The sequence below is a fragment of the Mytilus edulis genome, chromosome 6 (genome assembly GCF_963676685.1).
Source record: "Mytilus edulis chromosome 6, xbMytEdul2.2, whole genome shotgun sequence".
In the NCBI taxonomy this organism is placed as follows: domain Eukaryota; kingdom Metazoa; phylum Mollusca; class Bivalvia; order Mytilida; family Mytilidae; genus Mytilus; species Mytilus edulis.
Window position 1 is genome coordinate 31283861 of NC_092349.1, and position 27825 is coordinate 31311685.

Consider the following 27825-nt stretch of genomic DNA (forward strand, 5'->3'; position numbering starts at 1 on the left):
ATGTACGTGTCCACACGTGGGTTTATTAAGAGTACATAAGCAACTTTGCATCACATAATACTTAAACAGCCGGAATTATGGAGGCACGACCAGCAGTTTTCCTATTGTTGCTTGTGACAGTCCTACAGGCAGTAGCTGGTAAGTTGAAATTTTAAAGGTGTTACGTAAATATTATCTGTATGTAGACATTTGAAATGTTTGTTAAAGTTACTTCCTTTTTAAAATTAAATACTTTTGGAAATTTGTGCATTTGCACTCAATGATCATTTTAATTATAAAATTGAAATAAATTTTAAAAAATGGATCATTTAACTCAAATTAGAATAGAGGAGTTATGCAATTTGAACATCGGTTATGTATGAAGAAAAATTGTGTATCTTCATTATAAACATTGCAAGAACGAGTGGGATTTCGTCTTTGGGAACGATTCACTAGCTCTTTATTTACACACAAGTCGGCAGTTATATACAATGAATATAAACAAATTGATAAGTCCAAATTCATTTAATAAAGTCCAAATATAAAATAGTAGTGTTACAACTTAGTTATTTTAAGCCGAAAACAATATATATGATTGCGATGGAAAATCCGAACGCAGTTTATGTGCTCTCGTTGGCATATCCAAACGGAGTCCCTGAATACAAATTTATTTTTCTTTTAAATACCAAATAGCGTTTCTAACAACAAAGTTTGTAATGGTCATTTCGTCAACAGAAATTAGATAACAGATTGATAACGTTTATCAAAGAGAAATTGTTTCCACGCTTGTGTATTGAATTAAACATGATTGATCAAATAGAACTATTGATACTGTAAGATTTAGGTTAATTCTTGACCATATGAATATTGACAAATATAAATTGATAATCTAACATGTTTCAGGTGTAAACAAGTATTTCTAATTATTTAAATTAATTAAGAATTTCGAGATCATTACTATTGAATAAATTAAATATGTCTGGTGCATACGAAATGTACACGCTAATAAACTGTAATAGAAACCAACATAATTAGATAGTTTGGAATATTGAATTCAGTACAAAATAATGTGTGACATATGTACTATTGCATAGATCGTTATTTTGGTCATTTTCAAAAAATGTCGAATTTTGAAATTGAAAAATTTATTAACAGTTACTTATTCAAACAACCCTCTACAAAAGCAAATCAAAGCAAACAGTACTTTAAGAACAACATATAAAAAGATACAAGAATATCTTGAAACATTTTTGATCGATGGTGCAATATTTTGTCTATCCTGTTACCATTTTAAAAAGATAATTTGGGTTATTAAGCAAAGGTTTAGATAAATTGTTCAGCTTGTTTTACGTAGCCAATTATATGGTTTTCAAGAGAATAAACTTCTATATATATTAATTCTGTAAAATAATTGATTATTTGCAATTTGAACATCGGTTATGTACTATTGCATAGACCAATATTTGGGTTATTTTAAAAAAAATGTCGAATTTTGAAATTGAAAAATTTATTAAAAGTTACTTATTCAAACAGCCCTCTACATAAGCAAACCAAAGCAAACAGTACTTTAAGAACAACATATTAAAAAATGCAATCTTAATGATGTCATACAACATGTACAATATCATCTTGAAACATTTTTTAATCGGTGGTACAATATTTTGTCTATCCTGTTACCATTTTCAAAAGAAATTTTGGGTTATTAAGAAAAGGTTTAGATAAAATGTTAAGCTTGTTTTACGTAGCCAATTAGATGGTTTTCAAGAGAATAAACTTCTATATATATTAATTCTGTAAAATAATAGATAATTTGCCAATTTTCCAGGTTGTACTGACAAATGCCCCTAAAAATTGGTTTTCAAAATTTACCACCAGTAATGCAAGTCTAAGATAGCAATTTATATTGTTCGGCATTTTAGAACCCTTTCAAACAAACCCAACATCAAGTAAATCCTTCATAAGTTAGTTTACTTTTCTCTTTATTTCATTGGTAACAGGAACGTACGTTTCTGATATCACTATATAAAAGTCTATCCTGTTACCTTTTTGTCTCTTCTGTTACCGATATCAGTATTGCACCTGCAAATGCTTAATTGGGAAGATTAAGACGTTATAACCTTAAGATGAGTTCAAACAACGAAATATTTCATTCGTTTTGCACCTATATATTAAGATAAAAAATTAACGACGTTTGTGTCTACAATCACTTGGCTATCCTGTAACTGTAACCATAGTAACCATAGTAACAGGATAGACATAACAGGAGAGACAAATTTCTTCGCTTTTGATTGCTGTTGTGAAATAACTACTCCCTTTGGTGAAGTGATTATGGTGTTCTATTGTGAATTTGGTTTCCAACACGTTATTGCACTTTCTACAAGCATACTGTTGGTGTATTAATCTAAATTGTTGGTAACAGCATAGACATGAAAAAAGTACACTCTATTTTTTCACTAAATGTCTTGAAATTTCTTTTCTCTATACTGTCGTTGAAGAAACGAGGCGTTTTAAATGTAAAGATTACTTTACACTTTTGAAATCAACACTGACCGATTCAATATTCATAGGGAGAATACGTTAACGGCTGGTTGAAGTAGCGGTAACAGGATAGACATGAACCTCCCGTACGCTGATGGAATTTAGTTTGTAGATAATATGTTACATACAATGATAAAGAAGCTACTAGTTTCGTTAGAGTAATAATTAACGTTCTTAAAAAGTCCCTTTTGCAGATATCAAGGCGATCAGAAAATCGGAAAAAAATCATTTGAAATGTGTTTTTCTGACACTGTACAAATGTACACACACAAATACCCCCAAAATCGGACTTAAATGAAGTTTAATCTTATCAATATAGATGTAAGGTGTGTTTATTATTAATGTTATGAATCACAAATTCGACAATCATTCATTCAAACCATTACAACTGAAATTTCCATTAGAAATACTAATTTTTTATATATAATTAGCATAGGTGTACTGAAAATTCGACATTTTTTGAAAATGATCCATTTGCTGAATTCTAATTATTATTTGTTTTTATTCTTTAATCAGAATGTTTTATAGTTTTATTTTGGTTTGAAAAGGGGGTTAGTGTTGGGGTTGTTGATCTTAGTTAAAAATATTAGTTTACAGACTAGCAGAATATATTTCATACATATTCAGGTTGAAAAAAAATAATACATAATTTACGCAGGGTTTTTAAGACAAATAGGATAAACATAAATGTCTAGCTCTCAGTTAATAGAGGATAAAATGTTTCCTGTAAAAAAGTGTATCATGTTGCTATTACAAACAAAATTGTAACGTTCTATGAATAGTTTTCTTTTCCTACTGACTGTATATTTTTGTCAAAATAAAATTGGTCACAATTATTTATTTTTTTTCGGAAATCATTCTTTTTTTTATTTTTTACACATCAACACACACTATTTAAATCTTTTTAAGGGCTTACATGGAATATTTGTGTTGTTATTCAATGTGTCTGATTTTTTAAATGAAAATGGCATATAGACAAAGCACATAAGCATATAGGATTCCAGACATGCGCATTGCTTTCGTCTTTATATTTATTAAATGATATTTGCGAGTTTAAGGTTCATCGTAACACATGGACAGAAATGGATGTGTTTGACCTAAAAAAAACTACTACGAGTACAAAGTAACCTGTGCAGTTGAAAAAGTTTTAAGGCCTTGCATCCACTATACATATAAAAGTTAAATGCACTAAGATAAAAAAAAATGGATTTTGATGCGAGATATATCTCTTCATTCGTGAAATAAATAACAGACCAAAAACCATTTGGACAATGTTGTTAATTCAATATCAAGTAGTTTTCATTATACATTATAGAGGCCAAATGATTTATTTTCATTACAATTAACCAAATGCAAGGACATTTTGCACATCATTGTTCATTAATTGTTTATATGCAAGATGTCTGTATATATAAAAATAAGATGTGGTATGATTGTCAATAAGACAACTCTCCAAAACAGAACAAATGCGCATAAATTAACAACTATAGCTTACCATACGGCCTTCAACAATTAGTAAAACCCATACCGCATAGTCAGCTATAAGAGGCTCCTGAAATGACAAATGTGAAAAAATTCAAACGAGAAAAGTAACGGGCTGATGTTGATTTCACCAGTAATCAAAACTAACTTAACCAGTATTTTGCTTAAGTAATATAAAGAAAAAATACTTCAAGAAATGGAAAATATTTTTCAGCTTCAAGTAAATGGAAATGCTATCATTATACAGTCGCAAACAAATTGGTAATGATAATATTTGGAGAAAAAACGATATGTGAAAAACATGGACGGAAGTTCACGAAAGGCATAAATAATAACTATCCAGGCTGTGGAACTTGCTGGTGCTGTCAGAAGCCAAAAGGTTAAACATTTATTAAAACAAGAAAGACAAATCTTAAATCAGTTGGGAAATTATCAATATAATTTCGGCTAAGGAATCTTGAGGTATTTTATTTACATCCGTTGGCCTCAGGACAAATATATTAATCTATGCGAGGTGATCTGTTATATTACCTTTCAGTTTTGTAAGCATCCTACTGAGCACCGCCGTCTTTGTTTGGTTGCTTATCTTATTATTAAAACGGTATCATATGAGTTTTTTTTTTTCTTTTGAATTTTCATATATTAGCCAACATTGAGAGCTATTATAAGTCTTGGTCTAACTCCTGCTACAATGATTTTTATATTATTCCAAACTCTAATTCAAATATATACATGTACTATAACAATCCACTAATACCATACGAAATAATCTATGAACTTTTATTGACGTTAAAAAAAGAGAGGCAAAAATACTAAACGAGCATGCGAAACTCACATTTCAAAGAGAAAGTGACAGCACAATGGCAAAAATCAAATTAACATTAAAAAAAGAAAAAAAACATAGAACAGGGTGACGGAGTTAGATCTTGTAGAAAAAAAACTATGTATATTTTTTTGTAGTTTTAAATGCCAATGTAGAAAAATACCAGCAACAACACCAATATATATATAACGAATCAAAATCATTGTAATTGTTTTTCTTTTAACTGTTATTCAATAAATTTCTACTATAGAAATGGTCCAAAACGCCGATAAACGTTATCTGTATCACATAAGCAAGGAATCGAACAATAAACTATAAAACAAGCTAATAGATCAACATAAATATCTAAATAAAAAGATGCGGTTTATATATACACTTGGATAAAACTATTGCAACATCTTGATTTTTTAAAACTTGAATAATCAGCCTCTTATTTTGGATGGAATATGATAAAATATTTGTAAAATGATATTGAAACGTAGTTAATGATAACATTGACATTAAAACGAACAAAAAATGTATGAAAAAGAAAGTTGTATCCAACCAAATTTTTTATAACGAAATGAAGTGTTTTTTGTACAAAAAAAAAATGCCTTTTACAACTTTAACTGGAGTCGAACTTTACAATGTCAGACATTTCAAAATTAATCTTTAGATGATTGTTCACATCATGGTTGATCGTTATACGCCAAAGAATTAGTACTTCTTAACGTCTTCTAATTCCTGCCATAAGTCGAATAATTTGTTGCTAAGGTAGCAGCAACCATTTCTGACGAAGGGTATTGTTTATTTCAATACGTGTTTAAACTGGGGTGTCCGTTCGTGCACTTTACGCCCAAAAGTGTCCCATATATGCTCGATATGGTCAAATTCGGGCTAGGATCGGGCCAAGGAAGATAAACCGAATTCAATTTGAAAAACAGATCTTTCCCAACGATGGTAATTTCCAACTTAGGCGAGCTCTGCACTATATTGGATACGGGCAACTGTTTGTCTGTTCGTAGGCGAATGTTCCCAAAATGGACTTATTGCACGATAACCAGTAGCGATGAGCCGATCTCAAACAGTTCTTGTTTAAAGGCTCATGTATGGTCATCACTCTCTTTTTAGGATTGTATTGTTTGCAATGTGTTTCCTTCTGACCAACCTTCAGTATGCCTGATGTTCCCTAGCAGATGTTAAAGGGGGTCTTCTTGATCTCGGAAGGTCTTTAACATCGTTTGTTGCCTGATTTTTATTCTCAAAACGACTTATACTGGAATGGTGAAGACCAACAATACATGCAATTGTCACAGCGACATACCTACTTCTCTCATGCTAATTATCTGCAATCTTGCTGCAGTTATGAGTTGTTGATGACCGATTACAAGATGTCAATCACATAACTGTATAAACTTGGTTACTTAAAGTGTTGAAAACAATGAGGATAAAAACATCTGTGTTATTGTTTACGAGTACAGTAGCTGCATATGCAGATAAGAACTTATCGAGTGGATATTTTTTGATTAAACTCAGGTGATATTTAAATAATGTTTAACTAGTTCTATTTCAACAAATTATATCACAGAAAAATAAAGAGTGTTTTTTTAATTTGAATTTCAATTTGGTGTTGCAATACTTTGTTCCATGTGTATATCAACGAGACAAATATCCGCAATAGACCAATTGAGGTAGATGTAAGCAGGTATATGTTCTCGTTCGACCTTTCACAAACAATTTGTAAAACCCATCCCATTAAGTAAGCTATAAAAGGCTTCGAAATGAATAAAATGTTCTGCTGTCCAAGAGATAATGTCTTATAAATATTTGAAGAACATCATTTAGTAAATTTTTTATTACTTTTTGATTTTCAAATTTAAGGGCCCCAAAACTGGCATTCTAATACCTTCTGCTTTGAAATTTCATCTGGTACGCAGACGATCAAGAAAACTTGTGTAACGTTGATCAACGATTATCCTACAATCCATCTTTGACATTTTACCCATTAATGAAACAGGAAACCTATCTTGAAAATATTCAATCTATAGGTGTTTTTTTCCCATTTTTTTAAGAATCAGGATATATTGGTTGTTATCAGGATGACAGCACTAGAATATTACATAAACAAGTACTGAAAGACAAAGGTATGACAGTTGAAAAATGCAAGCAGTTTTGTGGTATAAAAGGATTCAAGTTTGCAGGTGTTGAGGTAAGTCATTGATAGGTAAGGAGTTTGTGTTCATGAATTTATAAAATAAGGTTGATTATAGTAGTTTTTGAAATGTACTTCACCAAAACATTATTTTAGTCAACCCTAGTTTTTAATAAATATGATACATTTTTCAAAAATTATGTCCCAGGGGTAATATCAATCTTAAGTGTGAGGAGCGTTTCTTAAAAATAATTACGTATACCAAAACAAAACGTTTTCGGAGTCGTAGTTTTTATTCCTTAGACTTTTAATTGATCCATCGTATTTGAACCATAAAAAGGACATAGGACATATATAAAAATATGCTTTATTGCTCTGAGATAGGCAAACACCTTCCATTACCTATTATTTGATTAGATTATGTTAATAAAAAGGTGATACTTATAATGAAAAAAATAATAATTTTATAGTATGGATACGAATGCTTTTGTGGGAATGTTTTACGAAAAGACAGAAAAAGAAAAGAAAGTGATTGTAAAATGCCATGCTCAGGCAATAGACGCCAGACATGCGGTGGTCCATGGAGAATCTCTATTTATACGGGTAAGAGGTTGTTTGTATATATTTCCCCTTCCTCTACACCGATTACTATATAATGAGATGGTGATCTTTATTTAATTGGCACGTTGACTACTCGAATGAGACATTCCTGGTTCATTTTATTTCTAATTTGATTCAAGGAAAATGAACTAAAATTTATCTGTAACACTTCTTTTTTCAATCATTGTATATAGCATCATTGATTTTCTTAATCATCTCAACATTTGGGTTTGGTAGTATATAGAAATACCTAAGGATTGAACTATTTTTTTTTACTATGAGCTAAATACAGATTTTATTTGAAGCAGCCTATCACTGATAAGTCTTTTGTAGACGAAACGCGCGTCTGGCGTTAATATAAAATTTCAAACCTGGTATCTATGATGGGTTTATTATAAACATAGTTTACGTTCCTACGTTTTGTCAGATCAATATAGAAATTTATTCCTAATAGCATTAAAATATATACATCCGATAATATAATAATACCTGCATATATATTGCGTCTGTTAAACAGAATACCGAGGTGACGGAGTAAAATCTTGTAAAAAAGAGAAACGTTGGTATTTTTTATATTGTACACAAAGCACAATACAACTAATAAATATATCATATTTCCAAGAAATAATTTAGTGTAAAGACTGAAAAAAAGATGACCTTGTGCAAAGCCAAAATATAAGTACCGACAGGATAGACGACCGTTAATGTTTGTTCATTACTGTATAGGATAACATACTGTGTTATATTTAAATCATACCAAAATCAATATCAGTACCAATCAACTGATATTGTCAACCTTTTAACATATGTTTAGTCAAAGATAAATACGTTCTGATATTAGTGTTGCCAATTCAGTAAAGAGTTAATCGATCTTTATTTAGTTAGGAACTAACCATCTTTTTTTAGGAGAGGGAGGAATGCAATGGTTTTTGTAACATATTTTTAAAATGTTCATCAACTCAATGTTGTGTTCATTTAATAACTAGGTTGTCAATTTAAAGAAGCAACCCACTGCTTTACTTTCCATCCGATACAAAGATTTCATGTAAATCTAACAAACTTTCAGAATGGTTTGATGATTTTGTATTTGATTCTAATTAAAATGAATTGTTGTATTGCCACTCTTCCCCCTCACAAAAGATGAAAGGTCGATGTCTTATACTGCTAAAATAATAACCTATTATTTTTATTACGCATGTTGTGTCTTTGTTTATAATAAGTTGAAGTATATAAGTGTGTTTAAAGAATTGTATTGTGTAAAATATTTATGGAACATTGTACAAAACTGTTCATTATACTAGTACATTATCCTTGTCAACCTTTTAAAAAATAGTTAGATTTTGCCTTTTATAAAGCAATCTCAAACTGCTCGGGGATACTTATTAATCTCAAACTGCTCGAGGATACTTATTAATCTCAAACTGCTCGAGGTTACTTATTAAAAAGAACTATAGCTTAAACATATTTATTTATAGTGGATTGGGAAACAAGTTTTGCAACTTATTTTAATCCTTTTCCACTTTGTGGGTGTGAGTGTTGCCTTGTAGCGGCATTAGCCTGCTCTTTTTCGAAATCTACAAGGTGGTGTCCGTTGCTAGGAAGTGAATAAACACAGAGGGAACAAACACGGTTCAATTTTATACTCCATAGTTATCTTGAGAGTCACTTTCTTTCACATCGCTGCATAATGTCATTTGTGTATTAAATGAGGAAAAACAAACAGAACTGTCTTTCTCGATTTAAAGGGAAATTTGTATTGATATCGGTCATTATGGTATCTATTAATGATACACTTACTTTAGATAATGGATCTTGTTACAACACTCGACTAACATTGTTTGTATGCCCCCGCCGTCGGCATAAAGTGTTAACTTTGACCGTCCGTCTTTCCGTCCGTCCGTTTGTCCCATTTCCGTTTGTTTGAAGCTTGAACGAGGACATTCGTGTCCTCAGACACAGTCATCTTTTTTTATTATTATTATTTTGGACTGTGCGGCGAAATTGTATGTTTTTTTTATTTAATGCCCTGTATGGTTCATTACTGGATGGGAGTTAAATTCGTATTGCCTAGCTTGAAAATTTATTTTTAGCTTTTTTATTGAATTTTGTCATCCTATTTTGTATGTTTATATTTCTGAAATGTCGAAAGAAAATCCAAACGCCAAATATGTATAGATACAAACAACTCTCAGATTATGGCATCACTGTAGATAATCCTGAAAGAATTATAGTATCAGGTTCAAAGTAATGGCTAGTAATGATGCCCATATCGCTTTGATGTCTTAAAGAATACAGACAAATAGGGCCAAAAAATAAAGAATAGGAAATAAAGTTGTGCTAAAATATCAAGAATAGGGAATGATGGGCAGAAAATTAAAAAAGAATACAGTAAAATGACCTAAAGAATTAAAGAAACTGAAATGACGGACCCCAATTGAAACCCTCATTTAGTTGTTACGATATACAGGAGCTTGATTTTCTTATTTCGCTTTCCTCGATAAAGGTTTGATGTGTATCAGGCGCGGTATTTATGTACTGTGTAGAAGTTTGAATACTTCAATGTCTTTTGTATTGAAGGGGAGCATGCTGTTTTCTTTTTTTCTTCGACTAGTGCGATTTGGATGTCTCATATGCCTCTTTTTTCTACTGACGTAAATTACATGTATATCTTAATAATTGATTGGTTGTAAAATTAAGGAGGAATTGTTTTAAGGATATGTGGTTTCTCTGTAAAACATCTCTGCGTCCTTTTTTAATACATTGAACTATGCAAATTTCTTTTTCCTTCCACATTATTATTTCTTTATGGCGTCTATTATAAATAATGAAAACAAGCTATTTTTTACTCCCTACAATATTTATTAGTAGTAAGTTTTGCATGACATCGCTTTATAAAACTCTTTACCCTATTTATTTATTTACATTTCTTGATGATATAAACTCCGATATTATCAAAGCCATAGGCTTGAGACTACACAGAGTCAGGGATAGTTTTTAACATATATTAAATCTAGACCATCCCATTAGTTGAAATTGACGTAGATGATAAGAACTAGAAGTCACCGCGCGATCTTCATTAATAACCAAAACCTTTACCATATACTAGTAGTTAGCTATTCAAGCAAGTTCGATGGCCCTCTTCTTCATCTGTAAGTGGTGTTTCAATTTAATTTCTAAATGTTAATAACAATGTCTCGCTATGGTGGTTTGTTTGTCTATTCAGGCACACCAAGTGATTGCAAGGGAAAATGTCACATACATGGTACATGCGAAAGAGGAAGATGTAGATGTAAAAAAGGATACACAGGAGATGGCATCAACGTTTGTTCCAGTAAGTACCGTTTACAAAAATAAAAAAAGGCATCATGCTATGTATATTTCAGCTAGAGATATTGTGAATTTGAAAAATAAAGACTTGTCCACATCTGAGGATGAATTTCATTAAATTGGACCAAAGAGGATACTGTGGTGTATTTAATGCAGCATCTTTCAATTTGTATTTGACTTAAATCAAAGGTTACAAGATTTAAAAAAAAAATATCTGATCTGGTTTGATGGCTAATAAAAGACCGAACAGTTGAGTTTCAACACACCTTCGGGTTATGGTTCTATTCTTCGCATTGATTACATAACGTGACTGTATTAACATTGCTCTTACTGGTTTTTTTTTGTGCATTCAAAAGTTAATACATTAACCCATTGTTGTTACTTTTGTCACTTCCTCGGAAGTGTTTTTGTAATTAGAGTTACCACACATGGTTGGAAAACATCTAAGCGTTTACGCCATCGTTTAAATTTGACACACCGCCAGTCTATCACCTGAAGTTTGGATTTTATTTGTTTTGTGTCGTTATTCATGGCAACAATGGTCAGCTTATTTCCACGTGTCGTTCCATTTAGTTCTATATCGAACAAAAAGTTTTAGTGTTCGTTTTGTACTAGATACCTTATAATTCTTGGTTAAGAACAGATCATTTGACGGCGTTGGATATTAAGCATGATGCATTGCTGAGTATGAAAAAGAAAGATATTTGTCTTGATTTTGGTGCACGATTTTATATCTTTATCACAGTTATAATTGAGGAAAGTTAAACGAGATGGAAATACAAACCATAGTTATATACTTTCATAGTTATATTATATTATTTATGGATAATAAATTGTAGTAGAGAATTTGCATACACATGTAGCAAAGGTTGCAAAATCTCGTTTAAGTTTAGTTTAGTTATTAATTAGTCAATTTTTTCAACGTCATTCTAACAGCTGTATGATAATTTGCAGATATGTTGTTTCTTTCAATGAACTTAATATGTTCTGTATATTCTCTATCACCAGAAAGCTGTACATGTTCAGCGAGTGGCGATCCACATTACAGAACTTTCGACGGACAAGTATTACATTTCATGGGAACATGTAAATATACTTTGTCTCAATATGTTAATCCAAGCAGTAGATGCAGATTTCATGTTCAAGTCAAGAATGAAAATAGAGGAAATACACAAGTCTCATTTACAAGGTCTGTTCATGTAGTCGTTAGAAAGACGAAGATTGACTTGTTAAAGAATAACGTTGTCAAGGTAATATCTTAAATTCAATATTGATATAATAAGCTAATGGGCCAAAAGATAAAAAGGGATATTCAAACTCATACAAAACTCTTACAAAAAAAAAACGATCAAGAGACAAGAGAATCTTTAATTAAGATTATAGAAAAAAGATAAGAAATTAGTAAAGAGGGTGGCAAAGGTTTTTTTTTCGTGCAACGTGTTTTGCCATTTTTATTTCACGTGCAGCCGTGAAAAGGGTTCGTTATTCATCGTGTTTCGTGAAATCGGTAAAAAGTTTAACGTGTAGGAATCGTTCATCGTGAAATGGCAATTTTATTTCGCGTGCAGATACCACCCCCCCCCCCCCCCCCCCACACCCCGCCCTCTTTACGCCCCTTAGTAAATACACACTCTTATACAAAGAGGCGGAAGATAAGAAAGAAACAATGAAGATAACTGACAACATCATAACAAATGTATAAAAGTGTTGATCGTGCAAACATTTTCAGAAGTGAGCACTTCAACGCTTCCTACAAAATGTGCGTCTGTAAACACTTTTACACCTTAATAAAATTACAAATAGAAGCATTCATTTCTTAATTGTTTTTTCAATTTTTTTTTTACATTTGTAGGTGGATGGAATTAAAATATATCTACCATATAAAACTAGATATTTCAGTATCAGATATTCAGGACGTTATGTGAGACTAAAAACTACATGTAAAGTTTTGATTACATGGGACGGGAACAGCGCAGTAACTATATCGGTACCGAGTCATTTCAGCCGGAATTTAATTGGCTTGTGTGGAAATTGTAATGGCATTAAAGATGATTTTAGAACAAAAGATGGTTTGGACGTGCGCACAAAACCGGACAAGTTTACGCTTATTGGTGAAAGTTATCTGATTCGAGAAGGCACTAGCAAAAAGTTAGTGTATAGCACACGTACAGTAATACAGAAAAGAGATTTCGAGTATTGTCAATTTATCAATATCAAACACATAAAAAATAATTCAGAACTTAATACAATAGCACGAAACAATACTGAATATCTATACAGAATGATACGGCCAAACTGCTCTAAACCAAAATAAAGAATTTTGGAAAAAAGTTTTATATTTGGCCTTTTTATTTGTTGTCAGGTGCTTTGTAGTTGAATTTTTTTAAATAATGAAAGAATGAGCAAAATAAAAAAAAAATACATGATCTCAAAACTTGATTAAAGTAGTGGAAACTGGCTTTTTTAATATTCTCTTATTCTGATTTGCGGGGCTTTTTTTCTTTTACTGTTCTTTTTTGCCATATTGTTTGGTCATTTAGGTTATACCATTGGGTATTACATAAATAGTAAATAGTTAGAACATGGGAAATTTTAATATATTGATAGGATTAAATGTATCATTATACCATATATGATTACTGAACGCTATTTGGCATACATGTCAGAGGTTTAATTAATCGTTTTATACATAAGAAAATGCCAAGTCATGAATATGACCGTTTTTTTCCATTCGTTTATATATTTGAGATTTTAATTTTTCCATTTGATGATGCACTTTTCGTTTTGAATTTCCTTGGAGTTAAATATTTTTGTTATTATTTCTTTTTTATTGATGTTTTTTCATTAATTTTTATTTATTTCGCCATTAACTTTAAAAACTGTTATTAGTTCGTGTCTCAAGATGTGTTGCCATTAAGCAAACAAATAACAGAAATTTTCCCAAATAAACAAGTGCCTGCGTGACCTAAATCATGATCAAAATTATAAATCGTATGTCTACATGATCTTTCTAAACTCAATTCAGGTGTGGCGTGACAACCCCGCCGGATCCTTGTACGTCAGCACTGAGAAACAAAGCGAATAGAAACTCCGCCTGCGGGCAGTTAAATCCAGCTAACCCAAGCAGCTCGTTTAAAGACTGCTCACAAGTAGACACGGCATTAGTTCAAGATATATATAACACTTGTGTATATGACTACTGTGCATACAGTGATCATCCAGATATATTAAATACAATTGTTTGCGAAGCTGCTGAAGGCCTAGAAGAAAGATGTGAAAACATGGGTGTTAGTATATCATGGAGAACAAAACAATTTTGTCGTAAGTGTGCTGTTCCAAATTTATATCTAGTGTAAACGATAAATCACCCTTTTAGAATTTACTTTTTAAGAATCCTAATGTTGATTTCGTCACTGTGATTATGTCAAAATATAAATAATTTTCAAACAATAAATTTTGGTAACGATGTTTTAATCGATTATCGAAAGTGGAAATATGTCATTTGTACCCCAGCTCCGTTTGTTTTTTTCATGTAATCTATAAGTATTGAAATGGCATGCATTATATCTGCAATTACAACTACATTATTTTTGAATAGCTTTTATATGTGAAGGCAATATGGAATACAGTAGTGCTGTAAGTGGATGTCCAGCCACATGCGTTGATATACATGCCCCCAATACATGCAAACTGCCCCGATCAGAAGGATGTCAGTGTAAAAAAGGATTTGTACTCAGTGACATCGAATGTATACCGATAGCTCAGTGTGGTTGCAAGCTATCTTCCGGTGAATACTTTCCAGTAAGTTATTGAATTTTAAAACTCATAAAGATATCAAGCTGATTAATCTGGAAAGACAGACGCGCGATTCATACTTATCAGACTCATCACTGGCACTGAAACAAAAACCTATCGTGTCAGACGTTCGGAATCATAGGTTTTTTTTCCTACAATGCTGGGTAAAATATTGTGCCTTATTTTTTTCTTTTCATATAAGACTTCAATAGCACATAAAAGGTCATTAACCAAACTTTAAGCCGATTCTAGATTTCTTTTCTATCGATTTGAGACCCAAATAAAACTAATGTAAATATAATGTAAAAGTCTGAGTCAGCCTTAAGCTTTTCCCGCAATAAAAAAAATAAATATCTCGAAAAGGAGCTCATAACCTATCAATATTGTTAACTTATTTTGTTCCTTAACTTATGTTCTTTCGACTAATAGTATTAATATTAAATTCAAGCTTTTATTAATTTCACCTATGTACATCCTTAAGTGTATTGAATAATTTAACATTACAAAATAAGATATGTATTCATATTATTTCAATGGAAAGATTTGTTACTCTTATTTCGGTTTTTGAAGGCGACCTTATATGCATCCTATATTTTTTTTATGGATGTACACGTTTAGTTTACTACTCGTAACAACGATTGTGTCGAAATGAGAACAATATATCCGAATTGAGGTTCGAAACTCATTTGATACTTCCATATTCAGCTATAAAATACAATATTGTCTTTTTGCAATTAGATTGATACAGAAATTACATCCAGAGATTGTGGGACGGTGTCCAGATGCGTTGCCTCAAAAACAGGTGACGCAAACATGCAAGTCATTAGACGTCAAAAATGTAACAGGAATGCACAATGTAAAATACTCAATGGCGTTTATGATTGTGTTTGCGAAGAGGGTTTCAAAGGAGATGGAATCAAACAATGTAAAGGTACTGACATCTTTTATATCTAAATAGACGTATTTATCCTAATATACAAAGGACAAGGTACGATAAGCATCAGAGAACGGCCCCCTAATTTCGTTCAAATCAAAAGTGACTTGCCATTAATTATAATACATTATTTTTAAAGTTTAAAACCTGTATTTTTGTAAACTCCAATAGATTTTTCAACTTCCGCTGATATTATTCATGCTCTGTTGCTGTAAAGACCTCAGGATTCGCAAAAAGGGCAGAAAAATGGCAGTTTCCAAACCTTTTTCTGCATTTTAAACTATGAGCGTACCTACGACCCACGATCATATTTATACCAGACATTCCTTGAACATAAATGTTGATGCAGTTTAAATATTTTAGTGGGTCGTAAGTACGCTCATAGTTAAAAATTCAAAAAAGTGACAAAAATCTTCGTAGTTTTCATTGAATCATCGAAATTTTTAACCGAACTGCGGACCGGAGATGATTTCCGGTATTTACTGGATCCGACGACGGAAATGTATTCATGCTACGCTATAATAATGGCTAGTTTCTTTAGGACGAAAAATAAACATATTTGAGACAGGAAAACAGGATATTCCTGTATTCATTATTCTTGAATTTAAAGTGACATTTTAGCAGACCGTCGAAATTTGACCCAAAATTAGACGGAACTGTGACAAACTTCAGAGAAACTCTGGGATTAACGTAATTGTGAATGAATATAATAACTGGTTCATACTCAAACAGTGCATATACGTATTTTGTTTCATAATTGACGAAATTGTCGCACTGGAATGTTTTAATCTCCGTTGACACTTTTGTGAAAAGTGCTTTCTTTCACGTCCGCATTTCTACCAAGTATGGCACGCCGAGTTAACATTTTAGACAATCATTTAATATAAATACAGATTGCGAAAATAAACGACAGAACTGTGAATAATAGCATACATTGTAATTCATATGACATAAGAAGACACCATGTGACAATTTTAATTAGTAACTGTTAATTGTGTAAGTGTAACAATAATCATGATTAAACAAAACTATCCAACACTTTTATGATCTTAATTATGTATCTTTAGTTATTTTTTGGTCAAGGTGTTGAATTTATTGAACTTATTATTTGTAATTGTCACCCGCCTTCCGTTGTTCTATCTTGACGACAACGTGTGCTACTTCGTATTTCTTGTTTGCAAATCATTCTCTACATGTATTTTTCCGTTAAAATTTGCATGCATAAAGTATTTGTCACTGGACGGTCAGAAAACAACATTCAATCAATCATATATCTTCTAAAATAGCAGCACTACATGTATAATGAATTTAAACATATTCAAAAGAATAAAAGCTTCTTTTATTTTTTAATCATATATTACACGTCAAAGAAAATAAAATAAGTATTGAATATGAAAGGAATAAAGCGCATCATAATTAAAGATATCTAGCTTGTAAGACGTGTGTTTCGCATACAAAAGACTCATCAGTGACGCTCGAATAAAAAAATGTCAAAAGACCATAAAAGGCCCAAAATTCCGATTTTTTGTTTGCGAAATACAGCTAATAGAGGTTATTTATTCCTGAATATATTATCCGTAGTTTTTTCAAACAATATAAAGTTTTGTTAACAGTTAATTCATAAAATTGACTATTTCAATAATAATTCATGTTTACACAAAGTGCTAACTTTTGGACATCGTGTTGCTGCATGGGTTGTTTGTTTCATTAATTTTTATTGTGCTATAGCTAAAAAGATTACAGTCCGCAGGAAGACATATTACCCTAACTTGACACTCCGATCCAACTAGTCTTTGTCCTTACCCATTAATGCCAATTGATTAACGGAAATCAGCAAATACCAATTTTTAAGTCTTAGGTTTGACCAGGCCGGTGTCAGAACACACGATATCAGGCGTTTTAATTCATTTATTACATTTATTTAATTGTACAATGAATTAATAAAAGGGTGCATACTGTAAGAATCCATCTTATATGAATCCGCGCTTAAACATACACATCCACCCAAAAGAAATAACTTTTGCAACATATATAGAAATAAGAAGATGTGGTATGAGTGCCAATGGTACTACTCTCCTTCCAGGACACAACATGTAAAAAGTAAACAATTATAGGTCAAAGTACGACCTTTAACACAGAGCTTTGGCTTAAACCGACCATCAAGCTATCAAGGACACACAAGTGACTAATGTAGCAATTCAAACAGGAAAACCAATGGTTTAATCTTTATATAAAAAAACTAGAAACGAGTAACACTTATGAACCACGGCAACCACTGAACAGGTTCCTTACTAGTTGCAAACAAACACAGCATGTGTAAACGTTTAAACAGGCGACAACCTTCACCCTAACCCGATCTTATATACTCTTATTAGTAACTTGCATGTCCAATTATAACTGTAGTTCATTTTGATAAACAAATTACAAAAACACAAAAACAAAACGAAAAGATACAAAATGCTAATTAATCACATACATGCATTTTACATGATATTTCACAAATCATTTGACACTGACAGTAAAGTGAAACCATTTTGCGTCATTGCCAGTATCTACATCCTAATTACAGATAACACAAATGTTCCATAGATTTAGGAAGATGTGGTGTGAGTGTCAATGATACAACTCTCCATCCAAATAACAATTTATAAAAGTAAACCATTATAGGTCAATGTACGGCCTTTAACACGGTGCCTTGGCTCACACCGAACAACAAGCTATAAAGGACCCCAAAATTACTACTGTAAAACCATTCAAACCATAGTCCATTTCATCGTGAAAGAAACATCAGTTTCTTCTGTACTCAGTTTTCACTTGTCTTTGTCAATTTTCCCTGGCTTCCAAGATGAAATGAATGAATACATTATGTTAAACATAACTATTCTTCTTCTTTTTTGAAATTTTATTCTCATACACACTTGTCCGGGTCTACACTTATTTAGTTTTTATACATTGACTTGTGATATTTGGCATACAGTGTATATGACTCAGATATCATAACAGTCTAATATCATTATGACATTTACCGTTGATCTCAAGGTCCAATTAATTGACCTTTAACTTTCATGGTTAAATGATTGTCCAACCCTTAAACCATATATGTTCTTACAGGCTAAGCCATTTTCTTTACTGCTCAATAGGATTAATTTCTTAGGTCAATTAATGCCTCGTTAATAACTCCAAAAATGAGTTATATCCGCCCCCCTTTTGCCTTGATAAGTCGTTTCTAAATCACCATAGGTTTTGTACCCATGCAGAGGACACATTCACATTCCAACCCCTACATCATATTAATTCGTAATTGCCTGGATTAGACATTTTATTCCACACAATGTCTGTATGTGGTACAAGTCACGTCTCTTTCATTCCATTAACTGTTAAGTATCTTTAAAAGCTGTGCAAACTCATCTCAAATTATTAAATCCTATATATTCTTGTTTTCATGAAAAGACTTTCACATTGAAACAAAGGTGTTGTAGTGGTCTACAATTTAAAAAAAAAATGTTTGCTGTTGCTAAGCAAGATGTGGGATTCTATACTCGATATAGAATTCGTCCAAAAAATAATGATAATCTAGATGTTTATATTATAGTGTAACACCGTATTAGGAAGTATATTCCTAAAAAATAAAACAATAAAACTAAGTTCATACTTCAAAAAATATAAATAACCTATTATTGCATGGTTGATATGCACTTGTTATGTAGCTTGGTTGTTGATCAGCTTGTAGTGACCTACAATTGAACTAAGTTTTCATTTCTAACTAAACATGTTCACAAATAGACAATCTGCATTGCATTCAATTTAATTTGTTCAATATAATGACTAATTGATTTGTAGTTGGCTTTAATTCAAACATGTTTTGCTGTTGCTAAGCAACACTTGTGTTGCTATGCTCAATACGGAATTTGTAAAGAATAAAAAAAGATGTATATGAAAAAATATTAGAATGAAACACCAAATGGAAAGAAAAATCTTCAAACAACTGCTTAAGTCATACTGAGGAGGGGCACGCGCCAATTTTTTAACCGTTGCTAGGCAACATTTCTGTTGCCAAGGTTGTTTTTAAGAATACAATAAACAATATCAAAGGGTATTTTCATTTGTGACTGCAAGTTCTTCTTGGACAAACAATATTATTTGCAAATATTTAAATTTGTACTGATAAAGCAATTAATATGTGATAATTTTCATTCTTAATAAAAACCGTTGCTAGGCAACCTTCCTATTACCGGACCACAATAAAATTATTATTTTTTCAAGTGTCTACACTATCAACCATCATTGATATCAATATAAACTTATTTGAAGAGGGGGCCAAAAATAGCCCTTATCATACCTTGTCCTTTGTTCTGCATTACTTAAAATCACATAAGTGCCGGCATAATTTGCATCACAATTTAAACCATTGGCCGTCATAATTTAAAATTAATTGTTGAATGACGTCAAAAGGTTATTAGGTGATAAAATACTAAAACTGTAAATATGTTAATAGTTGTGTGGTTTTACCGTCGTAATGTTCAATAATAAAGATAATGTGAAGTTCAGGTTAAAATATAGATATGCTTTAAAAAGTAAATATATTAATCATCGCAATATACATTTTGACCTTACCTCAATCTGGTGATGCAAAGCACAATTTGGTTCATTATTTTTCTGATTTTAAAAAGCTGCAAACTGTTTTTATTTTCCTTTGAGGTTATGTTTTTTTTTTCTTCTTCCGGTTTTTCATGTTTTTCTTTATTCTGAGACAATAATGATGTTCCACTCCCAGCATATATTGAACAAAAGTTTAGACTAAAGACGGACGACATCTGCTATTTTTGTATCACATTAGTATCGTAGCGTGATTATGGCTGGAAATTTCGTCTTAGAACCATTTCTTACTAGAAAAAAAGTATAACAAAAACCCTGAAGTCCAAGGTAAATCTAAAACATTTGTAAAAGGTGGAAGCAAATAAGAACTGACGAAATCAAAGTCATCAAACAATGGAATTAGTGAAAACATCTCTCATTTTTCTGACTTGTCTGAGGAAAATGGTGGTTTAAACCTGTTTTATAGCTCCTTTAAACCAAACAGACACAACGACGATAAAAAATATATCTAAAGTTTTATTTCGTCTAATTGTTTAATGAAAAAAAAAATAATAAAAAGGAACCATGTTCTCGTGATTTATAATTTGTTTATCAAAATAATATAAAATGGTATTCAAAGGAAAGCCACAACCTGTTACAGAAAAAGTGAAGTTAAATCGTGTTTTGTAGATCAGTTGGTCAGGATCAATTTCAGCATGTGTATATTTCTTTGAACTATTTGTAAGGCTTTCTTTTGAACACAGCATAATGAACTACGATCGGATTCAATAAATAGTCAACACCCGTTTGTCTTTGTAGAATTTTCCTATTTGTTTTTTTTTTTTTTTTTTTTTTTTTTTATTATTATTTCTATTTAGACGGGGACAGGAGTTGTTCCTTAAATATTTTTTATCTGAATACATCACAACAGTAGTATTGCATATGATATGCAGATTTATCTTTTGGAGTGATTGTTACCCAGTAAACGATACGGATCTTTGCACATATGACTGTCATATAGTGGCATGAATCTGCACACATTTTAGCGATAGTTTACAATTTGTTGACTTGTTCATTGATATGTTTAGAAAATAAACATATTTAATATTTTAGGCAATGTGTAAGAATTTTATCACATTTTTTTTAATTATCTTTATCAAACCTTTAGGGGAAATATGTATCAAATATATGAATGGGATTATTCTTCGAAATTTAAATTAGAATAAAGTGTATTTATTTTTTCTATACAAAGCACCTGAAGATCCAAAAGATGTTGATGGTGAGTATGTTCTCCAAATTAAGTGCAAATTAAAACAGACAATACCATGGCCAAAAATTTACAAACAAAAAGTGAAAGAACAAACATAGATATTTACTTTTCAAATACACAATGTGGGAAATTTCACTATGACGAAATATTTATTGTTGGAAGAGGGGCGAAAGATACCAGAGGGACAGTCACACGCATAGATAGAAAATAAACCGACAACGCCATTGCCAAAAATGAAAAAGACAAACAGACAAATAATAGTACACATGACACAACATAGAAAACTACAGACTAAGCAACACGAACCCACCAAAAAATGGGGGTGATCGCAGGTGCTCTAGAAGGGTAAGCAGGTCCTGCTCCACATGTGGCACCCGTCATGCTGCTCATGTTATTACAAACCGGTAAATAGTCTAACTCGGTAGGTCATATTCATGAAAAGGGAAAGGGATTGTAGTTGGAAAATTTATTATAAATTAATAAAAGAGTAGTTTGATATAATGATATCTTTTTTACTCAAGAGTTGAGTATTTCGACATAACTTTGTGGCAACTCAGAGTTACTTTCATCATATACACTTTAAAACAACTTCAGGAAAATTAATGCAGCTTTTGAACAAGTAATGTTCAAACTTATTCATACTATATTCAAAATATTATTTTCAACGTCAAGTAATAGAACTTCATGCATGGTCTTTTACGAGTACAATATATCTCGTTTAAATTCGATTTACTTTTTGTCATTTCGAGCCTTTATTCGCTTGCAATATATAGCTATGTCGTATATTTGTTTTATTGGTAATCATACCCCATCTTTTTATATAATCTTGTTATTAAAATCGGAACACATATGTTGCCCGAAGAATGACAAAGTGATTATCAGGATTTTGATGCTTGTGAAAATTAAACAAATATAAATGAAATCGATCAATTGCTGAAGAAAACCTTAGTGTCTTGTTCTCTTAACTTTATTTGCTATGTCGTTGTATTGCAGGCTCAACGACGTATAAACCACATCTCAATTTATTCATAAATATTTCAGAATGTCGAAAATCCACTAAGGGTACGGAATACAAAGGTCGAATTAGTTTGACACAAACTGGGCGTTCCTGTCAGTATTGGGAACGGCAACATCCACACAAACACGTGTTTAGCAACCTTAAAACGGAACATAATTACTGTAGAAATCCTGATAACAGCGGACAACCATGGTGTTATACAAATGATCCAACCACACGTTGGGAATATTGTAAGATACCTATGTGTGGTAAGGTTAATTGCTTTAATTTGTGATACTTTTTAATCATCGCATTACAATATGTATAGAGGTCGTAATTTAAGAATCATTATATTGTTTTTCGTTCTTTTTTTTTAAATAAATTGTTCAAATTACTTTTTACCGCATGATTAAAATATATTGATATGTGACATTTTCAAACAATTCAAAGTATAGGGTGTATTGTAGGTACAAAATATAGCGCAGTTATTTTAAGAAATACAGGATTCCGTATTCGATTTGCTAAACAGCATTCGTTTTTCGATAATTTATTTGTCATCCGTTTTGCTCCATTCTATGCGCTCAATGTTCATACATGCGTATACTGGATATAAAAAGAACAATATTAACAGATATTAATATGCCTTCCTGTTGATTATTACGTTACATTTTGACATTGCAAACTAAAATACGATTAAGCAGGTTGGACTAAGCAAACATTTTTGTTTATCGCATTTCGCATGTTATCGTTTAGCATGTCTGTGTATCATTTACAAGTGGATGTAAAACAAACGTTATTCAATTGATTGAGAAACATTCAACATAGTTTGTTTGTATAGAGATTAAGATTATATATTTTGTATCCATATTTTTTACTTGTTTACCTATTATGTCTATTTGTTTTGCTCACACATTGTTATCAATATAATGGAATTCAATGCGACTGTCATATAATTTAGAGGTTTATCTCGCTATAAAACCATTTTCTAACAAGTCCTGAATATGTTTTCCATTCGTTAGATGTGATTGAGCTTTTGATTTTTCCATTTTTATAAAGGACTTTCCGTTTTGAATTTCCGTTTTGAATTTCTGTTTTGAATTTCCGTTTTGAATTTCCGTTTTAGATTTCCGTTTTGAATTTCCGGTTTTAATTTCCATTGGATTTCGGTATTTTTTGTTATTTGCTATGTCGTTGTATTGCAGGCTCAACGACGTATAAACCACATCTCAATTTATTAATAAATATTTCAGAATGTCGAAAATCCACTAAGGGTACGGAATACAAAGGTCGAATTAGTTTGACACAAACTGGGCGTTCCTGTCAGTATTGGGAACGGCAACATCCACACAAACACGTGTTTAGCAACCTTAAAACGGAACATAATTACTGTAGAAATCCTGACAACAGCGGACAACCATGGTGTTATACAAATGATCCAACCACACGTTGGGAATATTGTAAGATACCTATGTGTGGTAAGTTAACTTGCTTTATCATGTATTAATTTTAAATCATCGCATTACAATATATATAGAAGTCGTAATATAAAAATCATTATATTGTTCTTTTTTTTAAATATAATATTGTTGTCTTTATAAAGATATATAGACTATTAACAATAACCACAATAAACCTATTTCTCGTATCAAACATAAACTAAAAGAACTAGCCAAGACATTTGTTTTTGTCACGGCCGATAAAGCTGCTAATAATATTATTATTGTTTGACGTAAATTTTACATTGAGGTTCTGAAAAAAGAAATCATCAATTCACCAACATTCCAACTGACTTCATTTTCAGAAAACAACATCTGTAACAAACATAAATTTTTAGCTACCGCTTTACAAGCAGAGCCAAATACAATGAAAGTCCCAACTATTTATTGGCTTCCGAAGCTACACAAAACACCTTACAAATATAGATTTATTTCGTCTTCAAGCCATTGTTCAACTACTAAATTGTCTATTCTTCTTACCAGCACACTTGGTACCATTAAAAACCTGATAATAAATTGTTCAAATAATGCCTTCGAAAATAGTGGAATTAATTACTTTTGGAGTGTCAAGAACTCGTTGGAAGTACTAAATAAATTGCATGCCTATATTGGTGATTTTGAATCTGTTCAAAGTTTTAATTTTTCTACCCTGTATACCACATTGCCTCAAATTCTCATTAAGAAAAAATTCACACACCTAATTAAATGGGCATTTAAAAAATCAGAATGTGAATATATATGTTCAAACTCTTTTTGGTCATTTTTTAGTAGCAATAAACAAAAAAACTATGTCAATTGAACATGCTTTGATACTATATATGACCTTGATTTTTTACTAGATAACATTTTTGTTCGCTTTGGAGATTCCGTATATCGTCAGATTATAGGAATTCCAATGGGGACTAACTGTGCACCACTTATTGCGGACCTGTTCTTGTATTGCTATGAGTTACAATTTATGACAAATATAAGCAAAGACCCATCGAAACAACATCTGATAAACAAATTTAATAATACTTTTAGATATTTGGATGATATTTTGGGGGATTGAACACGTTTAGGGGTTAGTTGAAAATGGACACGTTTGGGCGCCCATACATGTTTTGCAGTTCAATGACGTCGATGTGGACACGTTTGGGGGAAGGACACGTTTCTGAGTGTTACATGTATATCAAAGAAATTTATCTTGTTGAACTTACTTTAAATAAAGCTAATACTAACAATGACCACTGCCCTTTCCTCGATCTTGATATCTATATCACTAACGGAAAGCTGAATACTAAAATTTATGATAAAAGAGATGATTTTTCATTTCCTATCGTTAATTATCCATTTTTAGATGGTGATGTTCCCTTGTCACCATCTTACGGTGTTTATATATCTCAACTTGTACGATTCGCTCGTGTATGTAACAATGTTTTAGATTTTAACGAGAGAAATTTATGTATAACTGAAAAATTATTACACCAGGGTTTTCGATATCACAAACTAGTTAAAACATTTACTTAATTTTATCATCGGTATGAGGACATCATTCGTAAATATAGCTCAACATGCAGACTTCTTATACGTTCAGATATTTCACATCCATTTTTTTATGGAAATATTCTTTATAAAACACAAAGGTGTCAGTATTCACCTCAAAAACTCACGAAACCTTTGAATAGACTTATTAAGAAGGGATTTAGTTACGATACTGTTGTCAGGTCATTAAAGATTGCATATTTTGGCGTTAATATTGATTCACTTATAGGGTCTTTGCATCGGAACGAAACACATTTATTCAAAAACCAGTTGTTGGCATGAGACGGGTTATGTTCTTCTCATATATGTTATGATGGTATGATACTAAACCCCTAACGGGAAGGATTGTGCCTGATGTTCATATGATGAAATCATAATCTTTCAGTCAGTTTTTTTGAAGTCTGGAGCTGGCATGTCAGTTAACTGCTAGTAGTCTGTTGTTATTTATGTATTATGGTCATTTTGTTTATTTTCTTTGGTTACATCTTCTGACATCAGACTCGGACTTCTCTTGAACTGAATTTTAATGTGCGTATTGTTATGTGTTTACTTTCCTACATTGGCTAGAGGTATAGGGGGAGGGTTGAGATCTCACAAACATGTTTAACCCCGCCGCATTTTTGCGGCTGTCCCAAGTCAGGAGCCTCTGGCCTTTGTTAGTCTTGTATTATTTTAATTTTAGTTTCTTGTGTACAATTTGGAAATTAGTATGGCGTTCATTATCACTGAACTACTATATATTTCTTTAGGGGCCAGCTGAAGGACGCCTCCGGGTGCGGGAATTTTTCGCTACATTGAAGACCTGTTGGTGACCTTCTGCTGTTGTTTTTTTCTATGGTCGGGTTGTTGTCTCTTTGGCACATTCCTCATTTCCATTCTCAATTTTATTTACCGTATAAAAAAAATATATATTTTCTTTTTTATAATAAGAGTAACTGTTGTTTTTCTCCTTTGCAGATTCCATATCATTGTGAGGACTAAAAGAATTAGAGACAAAGTGCATTCTCAATAAGTGTGTGCTTAGCTTTAACTTTACAATCATCCAATAAAATAAAATTGGAGATATTATTTTCTATTTCTTTCATCTAGATTTATAACAAAATAGTTCGAAAGATTTAAGCATATGAATTTTATTGTTTTCATGCATCTAGCTTTTAGCCATGGATACAACAATTGATTGAATTTTTAGTATTTAGAAAAAAGAGATGTGGTATGATTGACGATGAGAAAACTATCTACCATAGGACAAATTACATGAATACAAAGAACTATAGGACACTGTAAAGTCTTCAACAATGAATAAAATCAATACCGTATAGTTATCTATAAAAAGCTCCAACATTACAACAAGTAATTAAAACAATTCAAACAATGGTATGAATTACGACAAAACAATACATGAATAACAAATATGACAAACAGCAACACAAGGCAAAGCCTGTTTTAACTAAATAATGTTACGGGATTAAACATGTTTAGAAGCGCTCAACCATCCCCTTACCTTGGACAGTGGTGTTGGTACATCACATTATAAGAACAACTGTAAAAGTCAGTTTTGAAATTGCTAGACTCATCAGATTTGCACAAAATAGGAAGGAATTACTTGTAACATAAACACAAAAGACACAAAGTACTGAGGTGCATGTATGTATCGTGTGTTTATGACATATACAAGAAAAAGTCAAAGTTGTCGGCCTTAACGATATAACGTTCGAAAGGCACACAGTAGTTCCTAGCTATACCGTGTTTATACGTTTTTATACGCCAGACGTAGTATGGTAAAACATTGAGAATGGAAATGGGGAATGTGCCAAAGAGACAACAACCCGACCATAGAGCGGACAACAGCAGAAGGTCACCAACAGGTCTTCAATGCAACGAGAATTTCCCGCACCCGGAGGCGTCCTCCAGCTGGCCCCTAAACAAATATATACTAGTTCAGTGATAATGAACGCCATACTAAACTCCAAATTGTACACAAGAAACTAAAAGTTAAAATAATACAAGACTAATAAAGGCCAGAGGCTCCTGACTTGGGACAGGCGCAAAAATGCGGCGGGGTTAAACATGTTTGTGAAATTTCAACCCTCCCCCTATACCTCTAGCCAATGCAGAAAAGTAAACGCATAACAATACGCACATTAAAATTCAGTTCGAGAGAAGTACGAGTCTGATGTCAGTAGATGAACCAAAGAAAATAAACAAAATGACAATAATACATAAATAACATCAGACTACTAGCAGTTAACTGACATGCCAATTCCAGACTTCAATTAAACTGATTGAAAAAGTATGTCTTCATCATATGAATATGTGACACAATCCTCCCCGTGAGGGGTTTAGTATCATACCAT

General features: G+C 31.8%; 1 protein-coding gene across 3 annotated transcripts; it reads left to right on the forward strand.

Annotated features, from left to right (window-relative positions):
• On the forward strand, nt 1-26539 carry LOC139527502 (zonadhesin-like). Of its 3 annotated transcripts, XM_071322997.1 has the most exons (14): nt 1-138; nt 4214-4378; nt 6874-7010; nt 7424-7556; nt 10777-10884; nt 11889-12130; nt 12733-13028; nt 13906-14201; nt 14479-14681; nt 15414-15606; nt 21437-21463; nt 22496-22720; nt 23702-23926; nt 26429-26539. In XM_071322997.1, exons 1-14 carry the CDS (start codon nt 78-80, stop codon nt 26443-26445), a joined length of 2328 nt encoding a protein of 775 aa, XP_071179098.1. In that variant the 5' UTR covers nt 1-77; the 3' UTR covers nt 26446-26539. The 3 variants fall into 3 exon arrangements, with proteins under 3 accessions (XP_071179098.1, XP_071179100.1, XP_071179099.1); XM_071322998.1 differs by lacking the exon at nt 4214-4378 and having other exon boundaries at nt 63-138; XM_071322999.1 differs by lacking the exons at nt 6874-7010; nt 7424-7556 and having other exon boundaries at nt 2-138.
• The last annotated feature ends 1286 nt before the right edge of the window (nt 26540-27825 follow it).